The sequence below is a fragment of the Macaca fascicularis genome, chromosome 2 (genome assembly GCF_037993035.2).
Source record: "Macaca fascicularis isolate 582-1 chromosome 2, T2T-MFA8v1.1".
Taxonomy (NCBI): Eukaryota; Metazoa; Chordata; class Mammalia; order Primates; family Cercopithecidae; genus Macaca; species Macaca fascicularis.
Window position 1 is genome coordinate 38,832,024 of NC_088376.1, and position 21,394 is coordinate 38,853,417.

The 21,394-nt window shown below is 37.9% G+C and overlaps 1 protein-coding gene across 5 annotated transcripts in view; it reads left to right on the top strand.

Annotated features, from left to right (window-relative positions):
• The window catches only part of PPP2R3A (protein phosphatase 2 regulatory subunit B''alpha), a 193,889-nt gene that overhangs the window by 23,911 nt on the left and 148,584 nt on the right, over positions 1-21,394 (top strand). For 2 of the 5 annotated variants that reach the window (XM_074031091.1, XM_074031092.1), the window contains exons 2-3: positions 8,793-9,014; positions 18,267-20,707. In XM_074031091.1, coding sequence (XP_073887192.1) covers positions 18,713-20,707 — 1,995 coding nt within the window. In that variant the 5' untranslated portion in view covers positions 8,793-9,014; positions 18,267-18,712. The remainder of the gene's footprint in view (positions 1-8,792; positions 9,015-18,266; positions 20,708-21,394) is intronic. The other 3 variants (XM_015445113.3, XM_015445115.4, XM_005545831.4) reach the window with 2 other exon arrangements.

Genomic DNA, 21,394 nt, shown 5'->3' on the forward strand with positions numbered 1-21,394 from the left:
GACCACAGAACTCCACTAGAGGTGGTAATTCAGACTTGTGTCCTATGGGTGGTTTTGCTTAATTACATGGTACTATCGAGCCCACAGGATCATAACTTTTTACCTGCATTTGTCTTATAGATGGATGCGTACGTACCTCATGCACTCTTCCAATTGGCAAGCTCAGTGCAAAAATGAACTAATAACGTTAGATGTGATAAGATTTTATAGTCTTGGTTGGTTAAATACAGGGCATCAGTGGGGTCAAGAAATAAGATACCAAAGCCATATCCAGGGCAGGAGCTAAGCAATGGGTTCTGTCAAGGGACACGTGAGGACTGTGAAGGCTCAGCTCAAAGTAATCTGCATTTTCTTCTTACAGATATTTCCACTGGGCTTTTGTCCCATTTCTCTATCCCAGTTTAGTTTTGGGGTGTGCTTCACAGAATCTGACCATTTATCCATTAAGAAAATATTATTGAATTTATATTTTATGCTGTGTCCTGGCTATATGTTGGGGATATGAGGATGAGTAAATTGTGATGGTTTTCTGACTCATCTGTGTCTGCTTCCCTGATTCATCACACTGCCACCTGAATCCCATCATCCCCCTTCCTGAAAAACTAAAACTAAAGTGTTATAAATGCTTAGTACTAAAAAGACAAGACTTTGCAAATAAATGGAAATTATTTCAAAGTTTCTTCTCTTCAGAGCATTTTTGCTTTTCTATTTATGTGTTTCCTCTAAATCAAATCCTATGTTTTACTCTTCTGTTAAGTTTCTTTCAATTGCTTTGTCTTGCCCTGATATTTGTGTTCTTCCACATTTAGAGCCTTCTGCATCTTCTGTTTGCCTCTTGTTGATTTAATCTCACAGGTCATTTTTTTTTTTAAGTCAAGTTTTATGCTTAGCCTTATGGCATGTTTTGTATGTAATTCTATTTCTGGATATGATGCCATTTGTGAACATGCTTTTAATTATGTCCAGTCAGTTATATTGTTGAACAAGCTCATTGTTTTAATTACACTTACAAAGTCTGACAATATACTTATAGCCTGAAGTTCAGAGAGAGGTGGCACTTAACATTATTCATTGGTTTTTAAGAGTCACCTGTAAATTTTACACAATTAACTTTATCTGTTATGACTTTCTTTTTATAGCTATTTTATGTGTCACAGTTTATTAGTTTTCATACTTTTTGAAAAACAAAATTGGAGTTTAACAGAAATCTACCTTTTTGTTCATCCTATCCAGGTTACTATAACAACTTCAGTATTCTATAGATTTTCCCTCCCTCCTTCCCCTTCTAACTACCCTTCCTTTCCCTTCCTTCTCTTTTCTCCTTTTCTTTCCTATTTTGAGAGTTCCTTCCCTAGGAGTTGAGAAATCTGGAATTGTAGCAGGGATTTAGGGACTGACTACCCCAGATCCTTTAGCCTTAATATAGAAATAGTATAGGACAAAAGAGCTTTGATCTTACAGAAACCTGGACCCAAATCACAGTTCTACTTTCTGAGTATGTAACATGAGTGAATTTTTTTTAATTTCTGTAAGCCTCAGTTTCCTCATCTGTGAAATAGAGATGACACTTCATTGTTGACGTAAGAATTAAATTAGATGATGCATTTAAATACTCAGCACAATTCTAGTAATATGGTTTGGCTTTGTGTCCCAACCAAATCTCACCTCGAATTGTAATCCCCAAGTGTTGAGGAAGGTACCTGCTGGGAGGCAATTGGATCATGGGGGCAGTTTCCCCCATGCTGTTCTCACGATAGTGTGTCCTCATGAGATCTGATGGTTTTATAATGGGCTCTTCCCACTTTTCTTCCTCTGTCTCATGCTGCTGTGTAAGTAAGATGTGCCTGTTTCCCCTTCCACCATGATTGTAAGTTTCCTGAGGCCTTCCCAACCATGCAGAACTGTGAGTCAGTTAAACCTCTGTGTTAGTCCATTTTCACGCTGCTGATAAAAACATATCCAAGACTGGGCAATTTACAAAAGAAAGAGGTTTAATTGGACTTACAGTTCCACATGGCTGGGGAGGCCTCACAATCATGGCAGAAGGCAAGGAGGAGCAAGTCACATCTTACGTGGATGGTGGCAGGCAAAAAGAGAGTTTGTGCAGAGAAACTCACATTTTTAAAACCATCAGATCTCATGAGACCCATTCACTGTCACGAGAACAGGACGGGAAGGACCTGCCCCCATGATTCAGTCATCTTCCACTATCTCCCTCCCACAACATGTGGGAATTGTGGGAGCTACAAGATGAGATGTGGCTGGGGACACAAAGCCAAACCGTATCAACCTCTTTGCTTTATAAATTACCCAATCTCAGGTATTTCTTTATAGCAGTGTGAAAATGGGCTAATATACCTAGCATATATAAGTACTTTAAAATGATGATGTAATAATATTAATCTTCTCTTTGAGAGCCCAGTACAAGAAGGGTCAGCATAGCAGCACACCTCTGTCTCTAAGCCAGTCCTTCTGACTTTGTCTCTCTCTGTCTCTCTCTCCCTCCCTCTCTCTGTTTCTCCCTCTCCCTCTCTTTTCCTCCTTCCCTCCCTCTCTCTCACACACACACATACTCTTCCCTACCTAAGGAATACAAGCCCAAGATCAGAGAATACATGCCAGGTTCCCTACTCCTTGCTGTTTATCTGTTGATGAAGGTAGCATGAATTTCTGCAGAGTAGTCTTACACCTAATGTATACCCCTTCCTTTGACCCTGCCAGTGGAGGCATACAGACGGATTGTCTTACTTGGAACTCACCAGTAAACTTTTTGGTAAATGATGCGTCTCCAGATGTGTGGTTATTAAGATGTACTCTTAGATGTTCTAAAGGCTTAGGATGTGATCGTGGGATAAAGTGACTGAGACAGGGTAGAGAACAAGATCAGCATTATTATTGTTGTGGGAAAAAAGGTCAAGAAACTAAGAGGACAGAATATCACATGAATTATTTGTTTGGATGCTAAAATCAATAAGACTTATGACAGAAATAGTGTTGGAGTGACAGCCAGGAACTGAAATCAAGGAATGAAAGGGAGTGACCTTGGGGAGCCATAAATGACTGCAATAAGGAAGGATAGTAGGCAGTAGAGTCTCATGGTATGTGACTGAGAGCAGAGGATTTTTGGGGAGCATAAAAGGAGAATGATCTGGAAGCAGCGGTGAGGAACAAAAAGGGCAGTTACCAGGTCTCATGTTCTGAGGCATATGGAAGAGAAAAAGAGTCATGATCTGAAAGGGATACAGGGAAATCAGCATTCTCAGGGGAGAGTTCAGTTTCCGTTTAAATATGAAGGTAAACGAAGTTGAAGAAAGCTGCAGAGATCAAGAATATGAGGATTTTGCTGATAAGCTGCTCATGACTCCTATGGGGCTCAGTGGAAGGGTTGAGTTTTCAGGAGGTAGAAGGCGTAGAGGCTTAGATTTTCATCATCAGTCACTGTCATCTCTCTCTTGCGTACATCCTCAATTCTTTGGACCCCTTTCACTTCAGCAACCTTGCCTGGCTAACCCACAGAGCCAGTTAAATCCAATTCTTTGCCTATTCTATGCCTGTAAAACCATGCTGCTGAACTTGCCTTATATTATCATATCCTCAAGTGGACCGTTAATGTTGCCTGGCTGTTATACTAGATTTCTCCAGCCATTTTCTCTCCTCTTTGATGACTGTTTCTTCAGTCTCCTTCGTGTTGGATATCTCCTCCACACTCTTCACTCTCAACTGATGGCCTTGCTTCCTATTTCACTAAGAAACTGAGTCAGGAAAGAGCTTTATCATCACAGCTACCCACTACCCACAGTAGTATCCATATGCTCTGCTTTCTTTCTGTTAGTGTGAAAGAACTACCCTAAGTGCTTTGTGATTCTTTCTCTTGTGTCATCAGCTTTCCTTTCTACTGAACCATTCTCCTGTTTATGAACATATGCTTTTATTTCTTCCATGTTAAAAATAATCCTTCTTGACTCCACTTTCCCCTCTAACTTTTGCCTTATTTAATGTAAACATTGTAGTAAAAAAGAATTATCTATGTTCTGTTGCTTATTTTTCACTTCCTTTTCTTTTTTTTAACTAAAGCCAGTTAGACTTCTTCCCCCTTAATTCCAATAAAACTGCTCTTTTCGGTTATCAGTGATGTCCACATCTGTCGTTTCTCAACACCTATATGACTTAGCATTCAGGAACAGAGTTGATAGCTCACTTTCTCCTCCTTGAAACACCTTCAGTTGGCTTCTGAGGTACTTGTCAAGAACTATGAAGGATCTAAGAGTTTACTGTATTTGTATGCTAACAAGTTAGTATGCGACTGTTTCATGTATAATGATAGAAGACACAAGACTTCTGGATCGGAGACAGAAGACAGTTTATTACTCACAGCAGTAACATAACCGGAGTATCAGTATTTTTGTGCTGATTTCCTGATCTGCAGTTCTCCAAGGGCAGTATGAAAAGGCCAGATGACACCTGCACACACAGTAAGGCTGTGTTATTGGAAAGGAAACTTGATCTTAGGTGGAACCCAAGTATTTTATAATGGGCCATAAGCATGCCTGCTCTTTGTTCCAGAGGGAAACATTATCTTTATTATGCTGGACAGTAACCTGTTGCTCTGGAGGGAGACACTACCAAGTCTTCCAAGGCTATTCAGTATAAAAACATCCTTGAAAGTATAGTCTGGAACTGTCATGTGTCACATCACCGACTATCAAGATAGTGCCTCACTTACAATATTTGCAGAGAGTTACAATATTGAGAGACCGATGGAGAATTGACTCACAGTAATTCTTCCCTCTCTGGCCATTTTTTATCATTCTCCTTTGCTGGTTCTTCTTCAATTCCCCCATACTCTAGATCTACACTGTCTAGTACTGTAGCCACTAGCTACATGTAGTTATTTCAATTGACTGTATTTCAAGTGCTCAATAGCCGTATGTAGGAAGTGGCTGCTATTGCATGGTACAGATATAAAAATATTTCATCATCACAGAAAGTTCTATTGGACAGTGCCACTCTGCATGTTTGAAGTGCCCCATGGCTCAGCCTTTGGATATCTCCTCTTTACTTTCTGTATTCCATCCCTTGGTGATCTCATCTAGTTTCATGACTTTAAAATATGACTCCCAAATTTGTATCCACCCGGATCTGTCTCCTAAACTCCAGGCTTAGTTCTCTATCAGCCTTCTGGACACCAGTACCTGAACGTCTTAATAGGCATCTTAAAGTCAACATGTCCAAAACTGAACTACAGATCCTCCTTGCAACCACTACTTCCTCTCCCACAAACAAATCTTTTCTTTCTGCAGTCTTTCCAGTCTCAATTAATGTGAGTTCTCATCTTCAGTTGTTCAAGGATTAAAAAAAAAAAAAAAGAAAACAAAAAAAACAGTTTTTTTAAACTCTTAGATTTATTATTGACCTCCCTCTTTTCTATAAAACCCACTCGTGTATCCTGTTGGCTCTACTTTCCAAATATATCCAGAATCTGACCACTTTTCACCCTGCTCCTGCTACCACCTAGTCCAAGCCAGCATCATCTTTTGCCTGGATTGTTCTAATAGCCCTCCTTCTGGTCTCCCTCTTCTACTCTTGTCCCCTGTAGTCTGTTCTCATCCTAACAGCCAGATGATTTTGTGAAGAACATCAGGTCATGTCATTTCTCTGCTTAAAACTCCTCAGTAGCTTTCTATCTCACTTAGGTAAGAGCAAAGTCTAGTCATACGGCATTCTCACTCTTGCTAAAACATTCAAGCCATGCTGCCACCTCAGAGCCTTTATATCTAGTGTTCCTTTTGCTTCCTTTTCCCCTAACCCACTGAAGACACCAGGCCAGTTGTCTTATAGAATGAACCATATCATGAATTTCTCTGCTTCCTCATGGTATTAACTTATTTCTCTGTAGCCTGTATTTTCTGGAATTGAACATTAGATCTAAAGGACTGATTAATTAAATATTTTTGGTGAGGAAATTCCATCAGTGTTGCTGCAGTCTTCACACAATCATTTTGGGAGGCACATATTAAGTGATTGTCCCACCATTAGTGATGCCAGACTTGTCTGACGTGTTAAGGTGGGAATGTTCAGGTCTTTCCATTATATATTTACGTTTTTCCCTTTGTGGTTAACAGATAAGCTGAAGGGTGAATGTTATTTTTCTTTTAACGCTGTTATTTTAAGAACACTTTTTAGCTATAGAACTGCTTTTTCAAATAAAACCTTTTTTGGAGATCCAGTATCTAAAACAGATAAAAGTAGAGCTGTTTTGTTGCAGTAGAAAATGCAGCTTCCAAGGGGACTTTGACAAGCACAGTTTTTAACCCACAGAGCCCACCCAAACACTTGAGAAAGTGGAGACCCAGAGGACACATGAAGTCTTAAAGCCACCTAGCATCTCATGAGAAAGGCTCAGTACACCTTCTATTAGAGCATAGTTTGGGAGCTCTGCCACTTCCTTGGAAAGCTGTGGTTGTGAATGATCATTAGAATGAGACTTGGTTTTTCCCTGGCAGTCCACCCACCGTTTTTAGTTGTCTCAGTGCTTTCTTGACATTCTATCTATCTGTTCTGCAGATGTGAAGATTTGAAATTACTTCATTTATAGTGTGTGTTGGGTTGCAGTCCCTTTTTGTTTCCCTTTTGGAAATAATTCTTCATCCACAAAGAATTCCAGATTCAGACATTATTCATCTATGTCTGGAACACAAAAATCTCCTGAGCTTCCATATGTCTTACCTTCTTTCTACCTTTAAAATAGTCAGAATGCTGCCACAGCTGAAGTCAGTTTTCTCATTTGCTTGTTGCTTGCTTCCTTTCTGTACCTTTCTTCCATACATCCTAACATGCCTTACTAGAGAGTTAAATGAGTAAATTTACTGTGCCCATACAATGTCTGTAAGGTGTATACTGTAGATTTTTATTTTCAGGCAAAGGAGTGTCTTTATATTAAGTGGGAAAAAACAGGCAATAAACTATAATTTAATCTCACTTTTGTTTAAAAAGTTATATGCACAAAAATCTTCATGACTACTTATGTGTATTATGTATATTTAAAGCCGAAAAGGATATTTACAAAAATGTTCACATTGATACTACCTCTAGCTGTGATCTTTGCTTTTCTCTTTGTAATTTCTCTGGTATCACTCTCACTTTTGTTTGCAGTGTGTCTAATTTCTGCAGTCATTGCTTTTATAAAGATTAGAACTATTGTTTAAAAAGATAAAAACAGTAACTTTGATTTGTCAGATCCAAACTGCCTTGAAGGTAGGTCCAGGCTCCACCCTAGCTTACTGCCATCCATACCATTCCTTGGGATTCTTGTCCCAAATGAGCAGCTTTTCCCTGATACTATTATTCTATTTCTTTTACAATAGGTTCTTGGCCATCATCTAGAATCCACTAGGCTCTGAAGACCCTCTCTGCTCACTTGTATCAAAATGAACTTGTCAGGGAAGGGAAGGAGGATGTAAAAATGATGTTCTAAAAGGAATTGTCACTAGAATGTGTGCTCCATCAGGACCCAGGAGGAACTCAATAAATACCTCTTAAATGAATTGACTTATTATTTTTTGTCTCATTTATTTTATCTCACAAATTCCTACAAGCAAGCCTTGTTTGTTTTCTGTAGTGCCCTGAACATTTGGAGCACTTATAAATTAATGAATAAAGTCCTTTTAAAAATATATCCATACTCAATAAAAGTAAATTTCAGATTTCTTGTTATCTTTAACCAGAATTCGTGCTTGTACAGGAAATTAGAAACGGACAGGACTTAAAGATAAAAGTGTTATGTTCAGATCCTGCTCATAGTTTTGTGATCATGATTAGTCAACTTAAGCCCCTGAGCTACCTTCATTTATAGCCTCACTGATTCTCTTCTAGACTCTTCTGAGGCCTTCTGCCTGGCCTACCTAGCTTCATCTTGTGTCCTCAAGTCTGCCCTCCACAATGCTACAAAGAGTAATATCCCACAGTGCACATCTGATCTTGTCTCCTCCCCTAACCACAATTTGTAACCTCTCAGGGGCTTTCTAGTGCTGTGTTGCCTTTGCCCCCACTCCTTCAGCTTTGGCTCCTGGAAGCCTGTCTTCAAACTTGACACTCAGATAATACCAAGTTCCTGCTAGCTCCCACACATCCCATGCTGCTTTCTGCTTTGCTCCCTTTTCTCACAGGACATTTTCCCTTCAGCCAACTACACTACTGTATTCCAGGACTGGGTTTGTCAGATCCCCTCTCTGGTGTGTCTTCTTTTACCTAAAGGTTATATATCCACTTTCCTGCCCACTCAGACTGTGAGCTGCTTGAGGCAAAACCATAGAGTTCATAGTTCTTTATGTTGAAGGGTACCTTGCCTGTAGTGGGACTCAAATGTTTATTAAACTGTGTTATAAAGTGCATGTGTTCTTCTAAATTGTCTAAATGATTTTTACCTATAGATCATTACCTGATTTTTATATGTTCTCCTCCAAAATAAGAAAAATACTTAGAAAAGGAAATTGTGTGAACTAAAGTAACTTATAATATAGCTAGACAGAGACAAAAACTATTGGTGATATTTTGGAGTATATAATAAAGAATTTTTTAAAATTAGAAAATGGTAAAAGTTTAACCCCAAATATTCCTTTTGGAGATAGTTCTCAGAGAAATCAGTAGCTTTGCAGATTACAGGCATTAAAAATTAATAGCTTATTCATCATCCTTCCCGCATCAAATAATACAAAATAGTTCTCTGGTAAAATGTAGCCCTTTCCTAATTCAAACCAAGAAAAAACAAATTTTGCTTTTCTTGTGTTCCCTAGATCCCAGAGCCATCTTTCATCCTGTTTTTCCTGAAGAAAAGATGAAATCCCTGTGAGGGAAGTGACTTGACCAAGTTACCGAGCTAGTCAGCACAGAAGTGAGACCAGGAGCTTCTGACTGCCCACCGGGTGCTTTTTCCCTTCAGCCACATTTCCTGTTTCTCCACTGCGGTAAAAATAAAAGTAAGTTTTTCCTAATTCCCATATGTGGTAAAAATAAAAGTAAGCGCTTCCTAGTTTCCATATGTTCAAATCAGGTCCACTGCTGAATGTTTTTATATTACCCTTAGCCTCATTCAGACATTAGCCCTAAACCTAAAGCATTAATTGTTCTTTTATACCCATGTAAACAGTTTCTTTGAGCATTAGAAAATCTTTTCTATAAGAGATGTTTTATTTTCTCAACTATATTAATTTTATTTATTGTATTTTTTAAATTTCTCAACTATGTTTGAAGTGGACACAATAAAATATTCCAGGTCTCCTTTTTTATTCCACAAATAGGCCTTACTATATACTTTTGGTATTCTTTTAAACTGTTCTTTGGAAGCAGTTTCCACACTGAGTCATCCACCCAAGATTGCCTATGTTTTCCAGGCAAAGTAATAGTTTTATTATTTCTAAATGACTCATTACTTCTGAATCATTACACCTTGTGTACTCTGTTAAATAAAAAGTTTTCAAGACAATTTTCTACAGTTTTTTTCTACTCGTAGTCTTCAAGTGATCTACCTAGGTGACATGGACATTCAGTCAACTCTGTCTTTTCTTTATGATTGATGTAGATCATTTCTTCTTGAACCCTTTCATCAGCTGAGATAAGCAGTGGAATTTCTTTACCTCATACTCTGCTCCAGATGTTTCCTGAAGTGGAACAAATAAATAGCAACATAGTATGTGTAACACCATTCAGTAATTTACATCATTACATTAATGTTTAAGAATATATTAACTTCCCAAATTCTCCATGAAATCAGGGAGAGACACCCCAAAAAATGTAACTCTAATGTTTGCAGGGAGATGAATTCAGCTTCAGGCATGGATTTCAATACACATTCAGGAGAAAATATTCCCCATGTAGTTAAATATACTTGGCAGTGAAGAGACCAGAGTTAAAGATAAATATTTGAGAGGAAGCGTCAGATAAAGATTTTAAAGCCACAAAAGTAGACAAGATTTGAGCATACAAAGGACAAAACTCTGAGGAAGGCTGGCACATAGGGGACAAGAAGAGAGATGCAAGGAAGGAGACAGTGAATTTTCAAAGGGCAGGTGGAGAACCAGGAGTCAAGCGAGGAAAGTGTTTCATTCTTTTCAACTATAAAACCATTGAAAATCCTTATGACCTTAGGATAAGCAAAGATCTTAAGGTAGTATATATAAATGTATTAACTATAAAAGAAAAAATGATTAATTGGATTGATGAAAATTAATTTACAGGCTTAAAACCTCCTACTCTTCAAAAGCTACTGCTAAGAAAATGGAAAGAGAAGCCACAGACTAGGAGATAATATGTGTATTTAAAATATATATATAATGAACTCAGAATTTAGTAATAAAAGATGACCCAAAAGGTTCTGAATAGACACTTCACAAAAGAAGATATATATGGATTTTTAATAAGCATATGAAAAAATACTCAACATCATTAGTCAGCAGAAAAATGCAAATTAAAGCCACAGTGGGATACCACTTAACACTCACTAAGATGGCTAAAATTCACAAGTATCTGAAAGGATGTAGAGCTACTAGAGCTCTCAAGTGCTGCTAAGGGTATAAAATGGTAGAACCACTTTGGAAAACGGTTTTGCAGGTTCTTATAAAGTAAAATGTACATTTATCATGACATAGTAATTCCATTGCTAATTACCCAAAAGAAATGAGCACATGTCCACAAAAAGACTTTTACTTGATTAGTCATAATAACTTTAAACCATAATAGCCCAAACTGGAAACAGCTCAAATGTCCATCAGCTGTATGAATATACCAGAATTTGTTTTATCTATTTGTTGAATAGCATCAGAACATTTGAATGGATAAAACAAATTCTGATATATTCATACAGTGGAATACTACTCAGCAGTGTAAAGGAACGTACAATTGATAACATACAGTAAAATGGATAAATCTCAGAACTAAGTGCTAAATGAGAGAAGACAGAAAAGTACATATGTAATTATGCTACTATGAAGATCTAGAACTGACGAAACTTATCTACAGTATTAGAAATCAGATCAGTGGTTGTTGGATATTGTGGGTAAGGGAAATTGAGAGAAGGCCTAGGGATAATTTTTTGCGTTGATAAAAATGTTCCGTCTTTTTTAAGGCAATGGTTACATGACTCTTGTCAAATCTCAGTGGACTACACACTTAATATGTTTTTTATTGTATGTAAATTATCAATGAAGTTGATTTCAAAGTAAAAGTGAAGCTCTAAAAAGCTGAAGGGAAGCTCTGTGTTTGTGGGCAGCATTTGTCAATTAGTGGGCTTCACTGTAAGGTGATCATGTAGCTAGATGAGATTTCTATTTCTCCAGAAAAAGATTCTTTAATCCACAGTGGAGACTAGGAGCTGGAGGTAGTAAGCCTGGTTTTTGGTGACCCAGGCCTCCTTTATTTTCAATCCTTTGCCACCATCTTTGTCTGATGCGCCTGATGTTGGTACTTTTCTGTTTCAGCTTTTTCCTCCCAGCACGTCAACTTTCTATCTTCAGCAGGATGAAAGAGGGATGATTTCTGAGTTTGTGGAGTGGGGGTAGGGAGACCTAATTATTCTCTTACAGACTTTCAAACAGTCCCCCTATGTTCATTCCTCTTACCTTACTCCATTTTCTGTGGTACCTGCTACCGACAAACCTCAGCTTTCTTTGGGTTGTGCGGGGTGAATTGGTTTGCTTGTCATCAGTAAGCTAAGTCATTTACCATGCCTACTTCTCTTTTCTATCTTCATCTGGAGTTACAGGTGTCTCTTAGGTTTTTGAAGATGCAGTTCGTGTTCCTGTTTCTCATTATTATTATTTGGAGGAGACCTTAAAACTGTGAAACCCATACTGCACATTTTCAACGTTACCAATACCAGCCTCCTTATACCTCTCCAAACACACAAGCTTTTCCTATCTCCGTGCCTTCATAGAATTCCTTTTTGCTTACAAGGCGCAGTCCAACCTGTTTTTACCTGATAAGGCTCTTATCTTTCAAAATCCAGTTCCTCTCCATCCTAACTTTTCTTATCTGCTGCTTCTAAACCTTTGTCTCACAGGAGATCTTCTTCATTAGGAATTGTCATATAACAGTTTATTGTGGAGCTTTCCAGAGGCACTGGAAAGTACATGTTAGCATAATCGTAATCTGCTTAAAGTGGTGGTAACAGTAAGTTCTTGATAACTGTTTGTTGAATGAACTCTAAACATGCATATGAACCACTTGCTCAGAAATTGGGAAAACAGACTCTGCCCTTTGTGGAGATGAAAGGACCAGCAGAGACCAAAAGCCTGGGGAGTGGGGCTGGCAGCATGCCACAGACCTGAGGTGGCATAAATGTACACATTTAGAACAATTATGATTTCCCAAGTAATCTGTTGTGTTGGGGTATAAAGCAGACTATTACAGATGTTTAGACTGAAAATTTTTCTCATATTTTATCTCATCTAAGATTATAAAACACTCATTTAATGTGCCATTAACAAAGAAAAAAACCCTATTGATTATGATAAAATGCTTATCATCTAGAACTTTTTTTAACTTATTGAAAGAGTTCTATGAGACTTTTGTTGACAGAGTTTTTCTTTTCTTTTTTTTTTTTTTTTTTTTTTTTTGAGAAAGAGTCTCGCTCTGTGGCCCAGACTGGAGTGCAGTGGTGCAATCTCGGCTCACTGCAGCCTTCGACTCACTGCATCCTCTGCCTCCCGGGTTCCATTAATTCTCCTGCCTCAGCCTTCCGAGTTAGCTGGGATTATAGGCACACACCACCATGCCCAGCTAATTTTTGTATTTTTAGTAGAGATGGGGTCTCACCATGTTGGCGAGGCTGATTGTAAACTCCTGACCTCTGGCAGTCTGCCCACCTTGGCCTCCCAAAGTGTTAGGATTATAGGCATGAGCCACCGCACCAGGCCTGACAGATATTTTTAATTATATATCACTCTTGTGCATATATAAATAAAATACAATGGAAGTAATTGGCTAAAATATTTCTAGAATTTCTTCCATTCAGATTCAAACTCTTTAAAATCACTTTTCAATTTAGAGCCACCTATGTTTATACTTTCTCTGCCATCCAGAGTGTTTGCTGATGACGCATTTCTTAAAAGAGTGTTCTGCTATGATCTTTGGGAATTTTCTGCCAAGTCATTCTGCATGTTTTTTTACAATGGTGTTTTCTTGACCTTACTAGAGTGTGTTCAATAAATGACAACCATGTCACAGTTCTGCCTTGCCAATAGGGATTTTAAGATGCTACCAACTGTAAGATGTATTTCCATTTCAGTGATGTTAAAATGTCCAAAAAAAATGTATTTTAGAATTGAAAAATACTGTAGCTCAATAATTAATGTGATTCTGGCACCAGAAACTTTCTCTTTATTCCTATTATTTAAAGACTGCTGCTTTTTAAAAATGTATTGATAACCAAACTTTTCTTCTAAACTGCCATTTTTGTGAAAATTTTTAAGGTTTTCTTTTCTACTTTGAAGTTTTCTTGTCTTCACATTTTTTTTGCTTAAAGTTAGCAGAGGCACATTTCTATCAACTTTAAAAGAAGCCTGATGAAAAAATAGACCTTCTACATCTCAAATGATTTAATGAAGTCTTCACTAATATACAGAGAGAAATATTTGTTGGTTAATGTAACAGAGTCAAAGCTTATTGCAAAAACAGATGTCATCCTAGTGGAAGATTTTTAGTAAATTGCTAAGAAACTTTTTCTCTCCTTTGCTCTTTCTTGATCAACATTATTTAATCAATAAACATATTACCTCATACTTCTCATGTGAGTGCTTACACCTACTTGAATCTCCTGCTGCTATTCTTTTTGTATTCTGGCCTTCATGAGAAGCCCTGGATCAATCCAGTCATTTGTACCATCTCTCCTTCTACATCAGTCCTGCTGAATGTTTCAGGATCTATCCTTACTTTTGCCTGTTGCTAATCAGATACCTCCTTATTTTCATTAACATCTCTTTCAGATTTTCACTATCTTCCCAAATTCCTTAATACCTCTCCTTTCCCCTAGATTTTAATCAATAATTTTGCTTTCGGTTTCACTGAGAAAAATTGAAGCTGTCATAGAGAAAAATTCCTTATATTTTTCTTCTTCCATATATAAATTGGTTTATTTCCCCCTGCCTCACTAGGAAAGGTTTCCACCTTCCTCTGAGACTAATCCCCTCACCAGGGCTTTGGCTACTAGTTCCTGGGTCCCCAAAGCTTCTTCTGGATCTTTCCCTTCAACATGTACACAAGCTCAAATATTTTCTATCATTTAAGAAAAAATTCATATCTCCATTCTCTTCTAGCTGCCATTTTATAGCCCTCCTTTTCTTAGCAAAAAAAAACTAATGGGAAATCTAGTCTACGTACACCACTTTTTTTGACACCAAATCCCTGCAATTGCACGTGATAAGGGTACCAGCAACCTTCATATTGGCAAATCCAGTTTTTTGTTTTTCCTGGACCACTTAGTAATATCCAGGGCTAGTGACCTCCATTTGGAAAGTCCCTTCTTCAGCCTCCATAAAACTGCTTTCTCCTGGTTTTCTAGTTATCTTTTTCTCTTTCTTCTTAGACTCCCTCTAAGAATTCTGTCCGTCTCTTCAACCCGCAAATGTCTTTGATGCTCAACTTTTCCTCAGTCCAGAGCTGTCCTCACTTTATGCACTCACCCTAAGTAACTTCTCAGAGCTGCGTCTCCAACCCAGATCTTTCTGCTGACCTCCAGGTTTTTATGTTCACATTTCATTCAGTCATCTACCATTTAGATATTCCACAGGTACCTCCTCAAACAACACATTCAGAAAATAACTTTATCTGTCCTGTGGCCACCCCCTGTAAAACAAAAACAAAAAGTCTGTCTTGGGAGTAGCAAGACAAGTCTCCCAGTACTTAAGCCGGAAACCTAAGATTCTTCCCTGTCACTTTCCCCTCCTGCTGTTCTATGGATTCTTCCTCCTGGGCTGGTCAGTGCCCTCCTCTTTGTTATTACTGTCACCTACTTGGTTTAGATTCTCATCACTTCTTGCATAATTATTATCATAACCTCCTAATTGATTTCTAGGTCTTCAGTCTGGTTCCTATCTATCCTCCACTCAGGTGCTACAGTAATCTTCCTAAAACAAATTTCATCATGTTACTCTCTAGCCTAAAAGTCTTTGTTTTTCTCATAGCTTTCAGAATAAAGTTCAGACTCCTTAGTTTAGCACACAAAGGCCAACTGTGGTTGGCTTTTGCTGCTGCTGCTCTTTTTTCCTGCCCTCTTGCTTGTTTCTATACGCCCCCCAGTGAAACTAGCTGGAACTACTTGTGCTTCGGGACTCACTGTGCAGTGTTCTGCCTCTCTGCCTTCACATATGTGTTTCCCTCTACCTGGAGTATTCTTCCCTTCCTTTTTGTCTAAGTAGCTCTCATTAATCCTTCAAAATTATGTACCTACATCGCTATAGTTTGGGAAGCTTTTCCTAACTCCTCAGTCTGATTCAGATGCTCCCTCTCAAAACAGACAAAGGACATGAAGAAAGGCTTCACAAGTGAACAATGACAGAGTGTCTAATAGGTAAATGAGAAGATATTCAGGCTTACCAGCAATCAAGGAAATGAAGATTAAAACAATGTTAATTCTGTTTTTTTCATCGATCAAATTACCAAAAATTTAAAGAAAGGAATCAGTCCAAGAAAACATGGAGAAACAGGCCCTTTTCTAGATTGGCCCTGTGTATCTAATGACCTTTTTTGAAAAAGTATATGTATACACACACACACACACACACACACATACACATACACATACATCTTTTGACTCAACATTTTACTATGTGGAATATATTATACGCAAATAACTAAAGAGCTATGTAAAGTGTATGTAAAAGAATGTTTATCACTGCTCATTTGAAAACAATTAGTAAATAACCTAAATGTTCAGCAATAACAAATGACTAAATAATTTTGTTTATATGATAGAATATTCATTAAAATGCTCTGTGTCTGTTTTGACATGGAAGCACATTTATGAGATATTGTCAAAGTAAGTTATAGTATGGTCTAAATTTTGTAAAAAATATATACATTTATAAATTTTCATAAGAGAAAGTTAAAGTATATCCATAAGAATATCAACAGTGTTTATTTCTGCTAGTGAATATTGCCCAACTTTTCTGAAAAGAACATTTATTAATTGTGGAAGCAAAATGGGAGAAACTTGACCTCACTCCTGATAGCTGCTGTGCTTGCTTGCTTCTGTTCCTGCCCTCATTAAACGTTGAGCACTCTGAAGACCATCACTATATGTCATTTGGCAACATTCTCCCAGGGTCTGGCACAGAGTAGGGAATGTTTGATAAGTGAATCAGAGCAATAACAGCAATAACATTTATTGTGCATTTCCTGAGTCTCAGGTATTGTTGTAAGCATCTAACATATGTTAACTTAATCTTCATGAGATGGATGTTATTATTCTCTCCATTTTGCTGTTGAAACAGACTGACAAGGTTAACCAGCTTATATTAGGCCACACTGGCAGGATTGGGATTCAAACCCATGCAGCCTAACTTTCTCTTAGACGCAGGATAGCATGGTGCTTCTGAGTTAGGTTGGATCTCTGATTGAAAATAGTGGATTAGATTCCATGTCTAAGATTCCATCTGGTTAACTGGGCATCAATTGAATTATGGTCTGAATAAAAAGCCAGAATTTTACACCCATAGGTCTGAAACAAATAGCAGGGAAAGTAATCTTTGATGCTTCGGCATTTTTTTTTTAACTCAAATTATTTTAGACTGTAAATTTCTCATTGGTCATTGGTGCCACCCCTTGAGGTTTGATTTTCTGCTGTTGATGTCCTTTCAAAACATACTCAAAGACCTAAATTTGTGATTCGTTCTTTTAAGTCTTACCCCATCCCCTTTTTCTTTCTCAGCAAGATGACTCACGAAAAGTTCATCAGATTTTTATTTATTTACTTATTTTTATGTATGTATGTATGTATGTATTTTTTGACATGGAGTCTCGCTCTGTCACCCAGGCTGGAGTACAGTAGCATGATCTCGGCTCACTGCAACCTCCACCTTCTGGGTTCAAGAAATTCTCCTGCCCCAGCCTCCCGATTAGCTGGGACTGCAGGCCATGTCATCTCCCATTGTCCCCTTGCTTTCTCTGCTTCACCCACTTTGGTCTCTTTGCCATTCTTTTAGTGAATCACGCATGCTCCACTCTAGGGCCTTTGTACTTGCGGTTATTCTGCCCTGGAGGATTTACCTCATAATACCTCCTTGGCCTGCTTCCTCTAGTCTTTCAGGTCTCTGCTCTTCAGATGTCAGTGAGGTCTTCTCTGACAACCCTTCATAAAACAGAACCCTCCCAGTGTTTCTAAACCCTTGCCCTGCATTATTTTTCTCCCCAACACATGCCACCATGTAAGTTTATATGTTTAACTTGTATATTGGGGTTTTTCCCCGTGTTTTATTTCCTGCTTTATCCCTAGTGTATACAAAGAGCCTGGTACACACAGTAGGTAGCCAGTATTTGTTGACTGAATAAATACATTGACAGAACCTTCTTGGAAAGCAACTATAGTATATTTTAAAAGCCGTTTTTTTGTAAGAGAATGATTAAGTCAATTCTGTCCACTTGATGCAGAGAGAGAGAGATATCCGCATGGGGCAGGATCTGGGAGATGGGATCAAGATCAGTAATGAAACTTGTTTTTTCTCTCAGTAAGCAAAGAGAAGATGATGGGAGAATAATTTCTAAGGATAGAGGAAATTTGAGACTCAAGAACAGGTACTAGGTGTTGGTAGTCTTTGAGAAGACTAGGTTGATGGAAGTGAAAGGTTGGTGCGGGGACATAGTAGAAAATATGATTATAGATGGATGGGAACAGGTGTTGAGGGACTTAAAAGTGAATCAAAAAGAGATAGACTTGCTGTGATCCATGAGGAGATCAGAAATGTGAATTCTTAAGCTGTGAGGGATGAAAATGCCATGTAAATCTAAGCTTAGTATCATATAAGGTGGCAAGGAGCATGCAATAAGAAATTCATCTCAGAGGTAGATGTGACAAGGTAGAGTTGAGGTAATATTACTGTAGGCAATAAGGAGTATAAGGTGTGATGAAACAAAGGCATGAGTTGAATATCAGCTGTAAGGGATATTGCAGATAATAAGGCTTGGTGGTTAACTGCATATGGGATGCAAAGAAAGAGGAAATTAAAAGTTCCAGCATTAAAAATAATATTTCCTTTTAATTATTTTCTTTTTTATTACAGGTTTCTCTGTCATTCACAGAAAAATGGATCATTTAAACCCTTGGAGGACTCAGTTATCACAATACTACTCTGCTACCAACTAAGATTTATGATAGTAAATTTATGACAGCAAACTTCCATGCTATGGAACTGTTGAAGAACTAAAAGAGGATATTCTTTCATCACAATAATTCTGCAGTATCATATTACTAAATAAAATTAAAAAGCACAATTATTAAATTATTAAATTTGCCAGTACAAGCACACATGTGCAGCAGCTACTGTATCCTGATAGTTACCAAACCTCAAATATAAATGATTTCCCTTCATGGGAAAAGCCATTATATTTGGAAGAAACCACTGAACATTGTTATTAAATATATTTTCAGCTAATTGTCATTTAGGAGAATTTTCATGAAACAAGTTCTAGAAAGTTCCAAGTCCCACCAGTAAGTGGATTTGATATTATGGCAGCAACTTACAGACTTGTGGTTAGTACTGTGAACCACTACAGCAGTGTGGTGATAGACCGGCGTTTTGAACAAGCTATACATTATTGCACTGGAACCTGCCACACCTTCACACATGGAGTTGACTGCATTGTGGTACACCATAGTGTTTGTGCAGACCTCTTGCACATCCCTGTGTCTCAGTTCAAAGATGCAGATCTGAACTCTATGTTTCTACCCCAAGAAAATGGGCTTTGCTCGACTGAAGGAGACTATCCCCAACAGGCCTTCACAGGCATACCCAGGGTCAAGAGAGGATCTACATTTCAGAATACCTGCAACTTAAAGGACATTGCAGGAGAAGCAATCAGTTTTGCCAGTGGGAAAATAAAAGAATTTTCCCTTGAAAAACTCAAAAACTCTAACCATGCAGCTTACAGAAAGGGAAGGAAAGTTAAGTCTGACTCATTTAATAGGAGGTCAGTTGATTTGGACTTGCTTTGTGGCCATTATAACAATGATGGGAACGCCCCATCCTTTGGTTTACTGAGGAGTTCTTCAGTTGAGGAAAAACCTTTATCTCATAGAAACTCACTTGATACGAATCTGACTTCCATGTTTCTTCAAAACTTCTCTGAAGAAGACTTGGTTACTCAGATTTTGGAAAAACATAAAATAGATAATTTTTCTTCTGGGACAGACATAAAGATGTGCTTGGATATCTTATTGAAATGCTCTGAGGATTTAAAAAAATGCACAGACATCATAAAACAATGCATAAAGAAAAAGTCAGGGAGTAGCATCAATGAAGGAAGTGATAATGATACATTTTCTAGCTCTGAAACTGTCTATATGAATGTAATGACCAGGTTAGCATCCTATCTGAAAAAATTACCATTTGAATTCATGCAGTCTGGGAATAATGAGGCTCTAGATTTAACAGAACTGATCAGTAATATGCCTAGCTTACAGCTGACTCCCTTCTCTCCAGTGTTTGGCACTGAACAACCCCCTAAATATGAAGATGTTGTCCAGCTCTCAGCTTCTGACTCTGGACAATTTCAAACTATTGAATTGCAAGATGACAAGCCTAATTCTAGGAAGATGGACACTGTACAATCCATTCCAAACAACTCCACAAATTCCTTATATAACTTAGAGGTAAATGATCCTAGAACTCTAAAAGCTGTCCGGGTTCAATCACAGTCATTAACCATGAACCCTTTAGAAAATGTTTCTTCTAGTGACTTAATGGAAACTCTTTATATCGAAGAAGAGTCAGATGGAAAGAAAGCATTAGATAAAGGACAAAAGACAGAGAATGGACCTAGTCATGAGTTATTAAAGATACATGAACATAGAGCAGAATTTCCAGAACATGCTACTCATCTTAAAAAATGCCCCGCCTCAGTGCAAAATGAAATTGGTAAGATATTTGAGAAATCATTTGTTCATCTACCTAAGGAAGACTGTAAATCAAAAGTTTCTAAAGTTGAAGAGGGAGACCAGAGAGATTTTACAAATTCCAGTAGCCAAGAAGAGATAGATAAATTGTTAATGGATTTGGAATCTTTTTCACAGAAGATGGAGACCTCTCTAAGAGAGCCACTTGCAAAGGGTAAAAACTCTAATTCTTTAAATAGTCACAGTCAGTTGACTGGTCAGACCCTTGTAGATCCTGAGCCTAAATCTAAAGTCTCTTCACCCATAGAAAAAGTCTCGCCTTCCTGTCTAACAAGGATTATCGAAACCAATGGACACAAAATAGAGGAAGAGGATCGAGCCCTCTTACTGCGAATTCTGGAAAGCATTGAAGACTTTGCTCAAGAACTAGTTGAATGCAAATCAAGCAGAGGGAGCCTATCACAAGAGAAGGAAATGATGCAAATTCTACAGGAAACCTTGACAACTTCCTCCCAGGCCAATTTATCAGTCTGTAGAAGTCCTGTTGGTGATAAAGCCAAAGATACTACTTCAGCAGTTTTGATTCAGCAGACTCCAGAGGTGATCAAGGTAAGCCCCAACAATTTTGAGTCCTAGGAACTCTTTAACAAATGTTTTAGTGTTTGAAAATTTTATAAAGAAAAACTTTTTTGTTAGCCATTTTTTGTTCTACTAAAGCTCGTGCCCTGCTCTAGGAATGATCTCACTCAGCTCAGAGTCAGTAAAAAGCAAAGATTATACAAGATAATATATAAAAAAAGGAAAAAGCAGACTTTAGACTCAGACTGGTTTCTACTACCCTCCCCATACCCTTCATCTTCTTCCCAGCTCTGTGACCAAAGGAAAATTACTTACCTTTAATATCCTCATCTTTATGGTGGAAATAAGGATCAAAATAACTCGTGTGAAACATAAGCAAGGTTCCTTACACAAAGTAGGCATTTAATGTTAGTCCTCACCCTCCCCAGCCAACCAAGAGACCGGTTGTTACTGCATGCCTCTGTAGACCTGTGTAAGGTTAGTGTAGAGTACAAAAGAAGAGAAGACATGATTCTTAGAGATCTTAAAATCTACTTGTAGAGACAAAACTGACAATGTCTGAAACAGTTTATGAACATGTGAACACGATTCTGAAAGCATTGTCATAACAGTAGGCCTTCAAAGAAGGTAAAGACTAAAGGGTAAGATTTGATTCTCCAGGCACCTGAGAATAAATATCAATCTAGAATCATAGAAGTGTTTTCAAAAGTTTTTAAT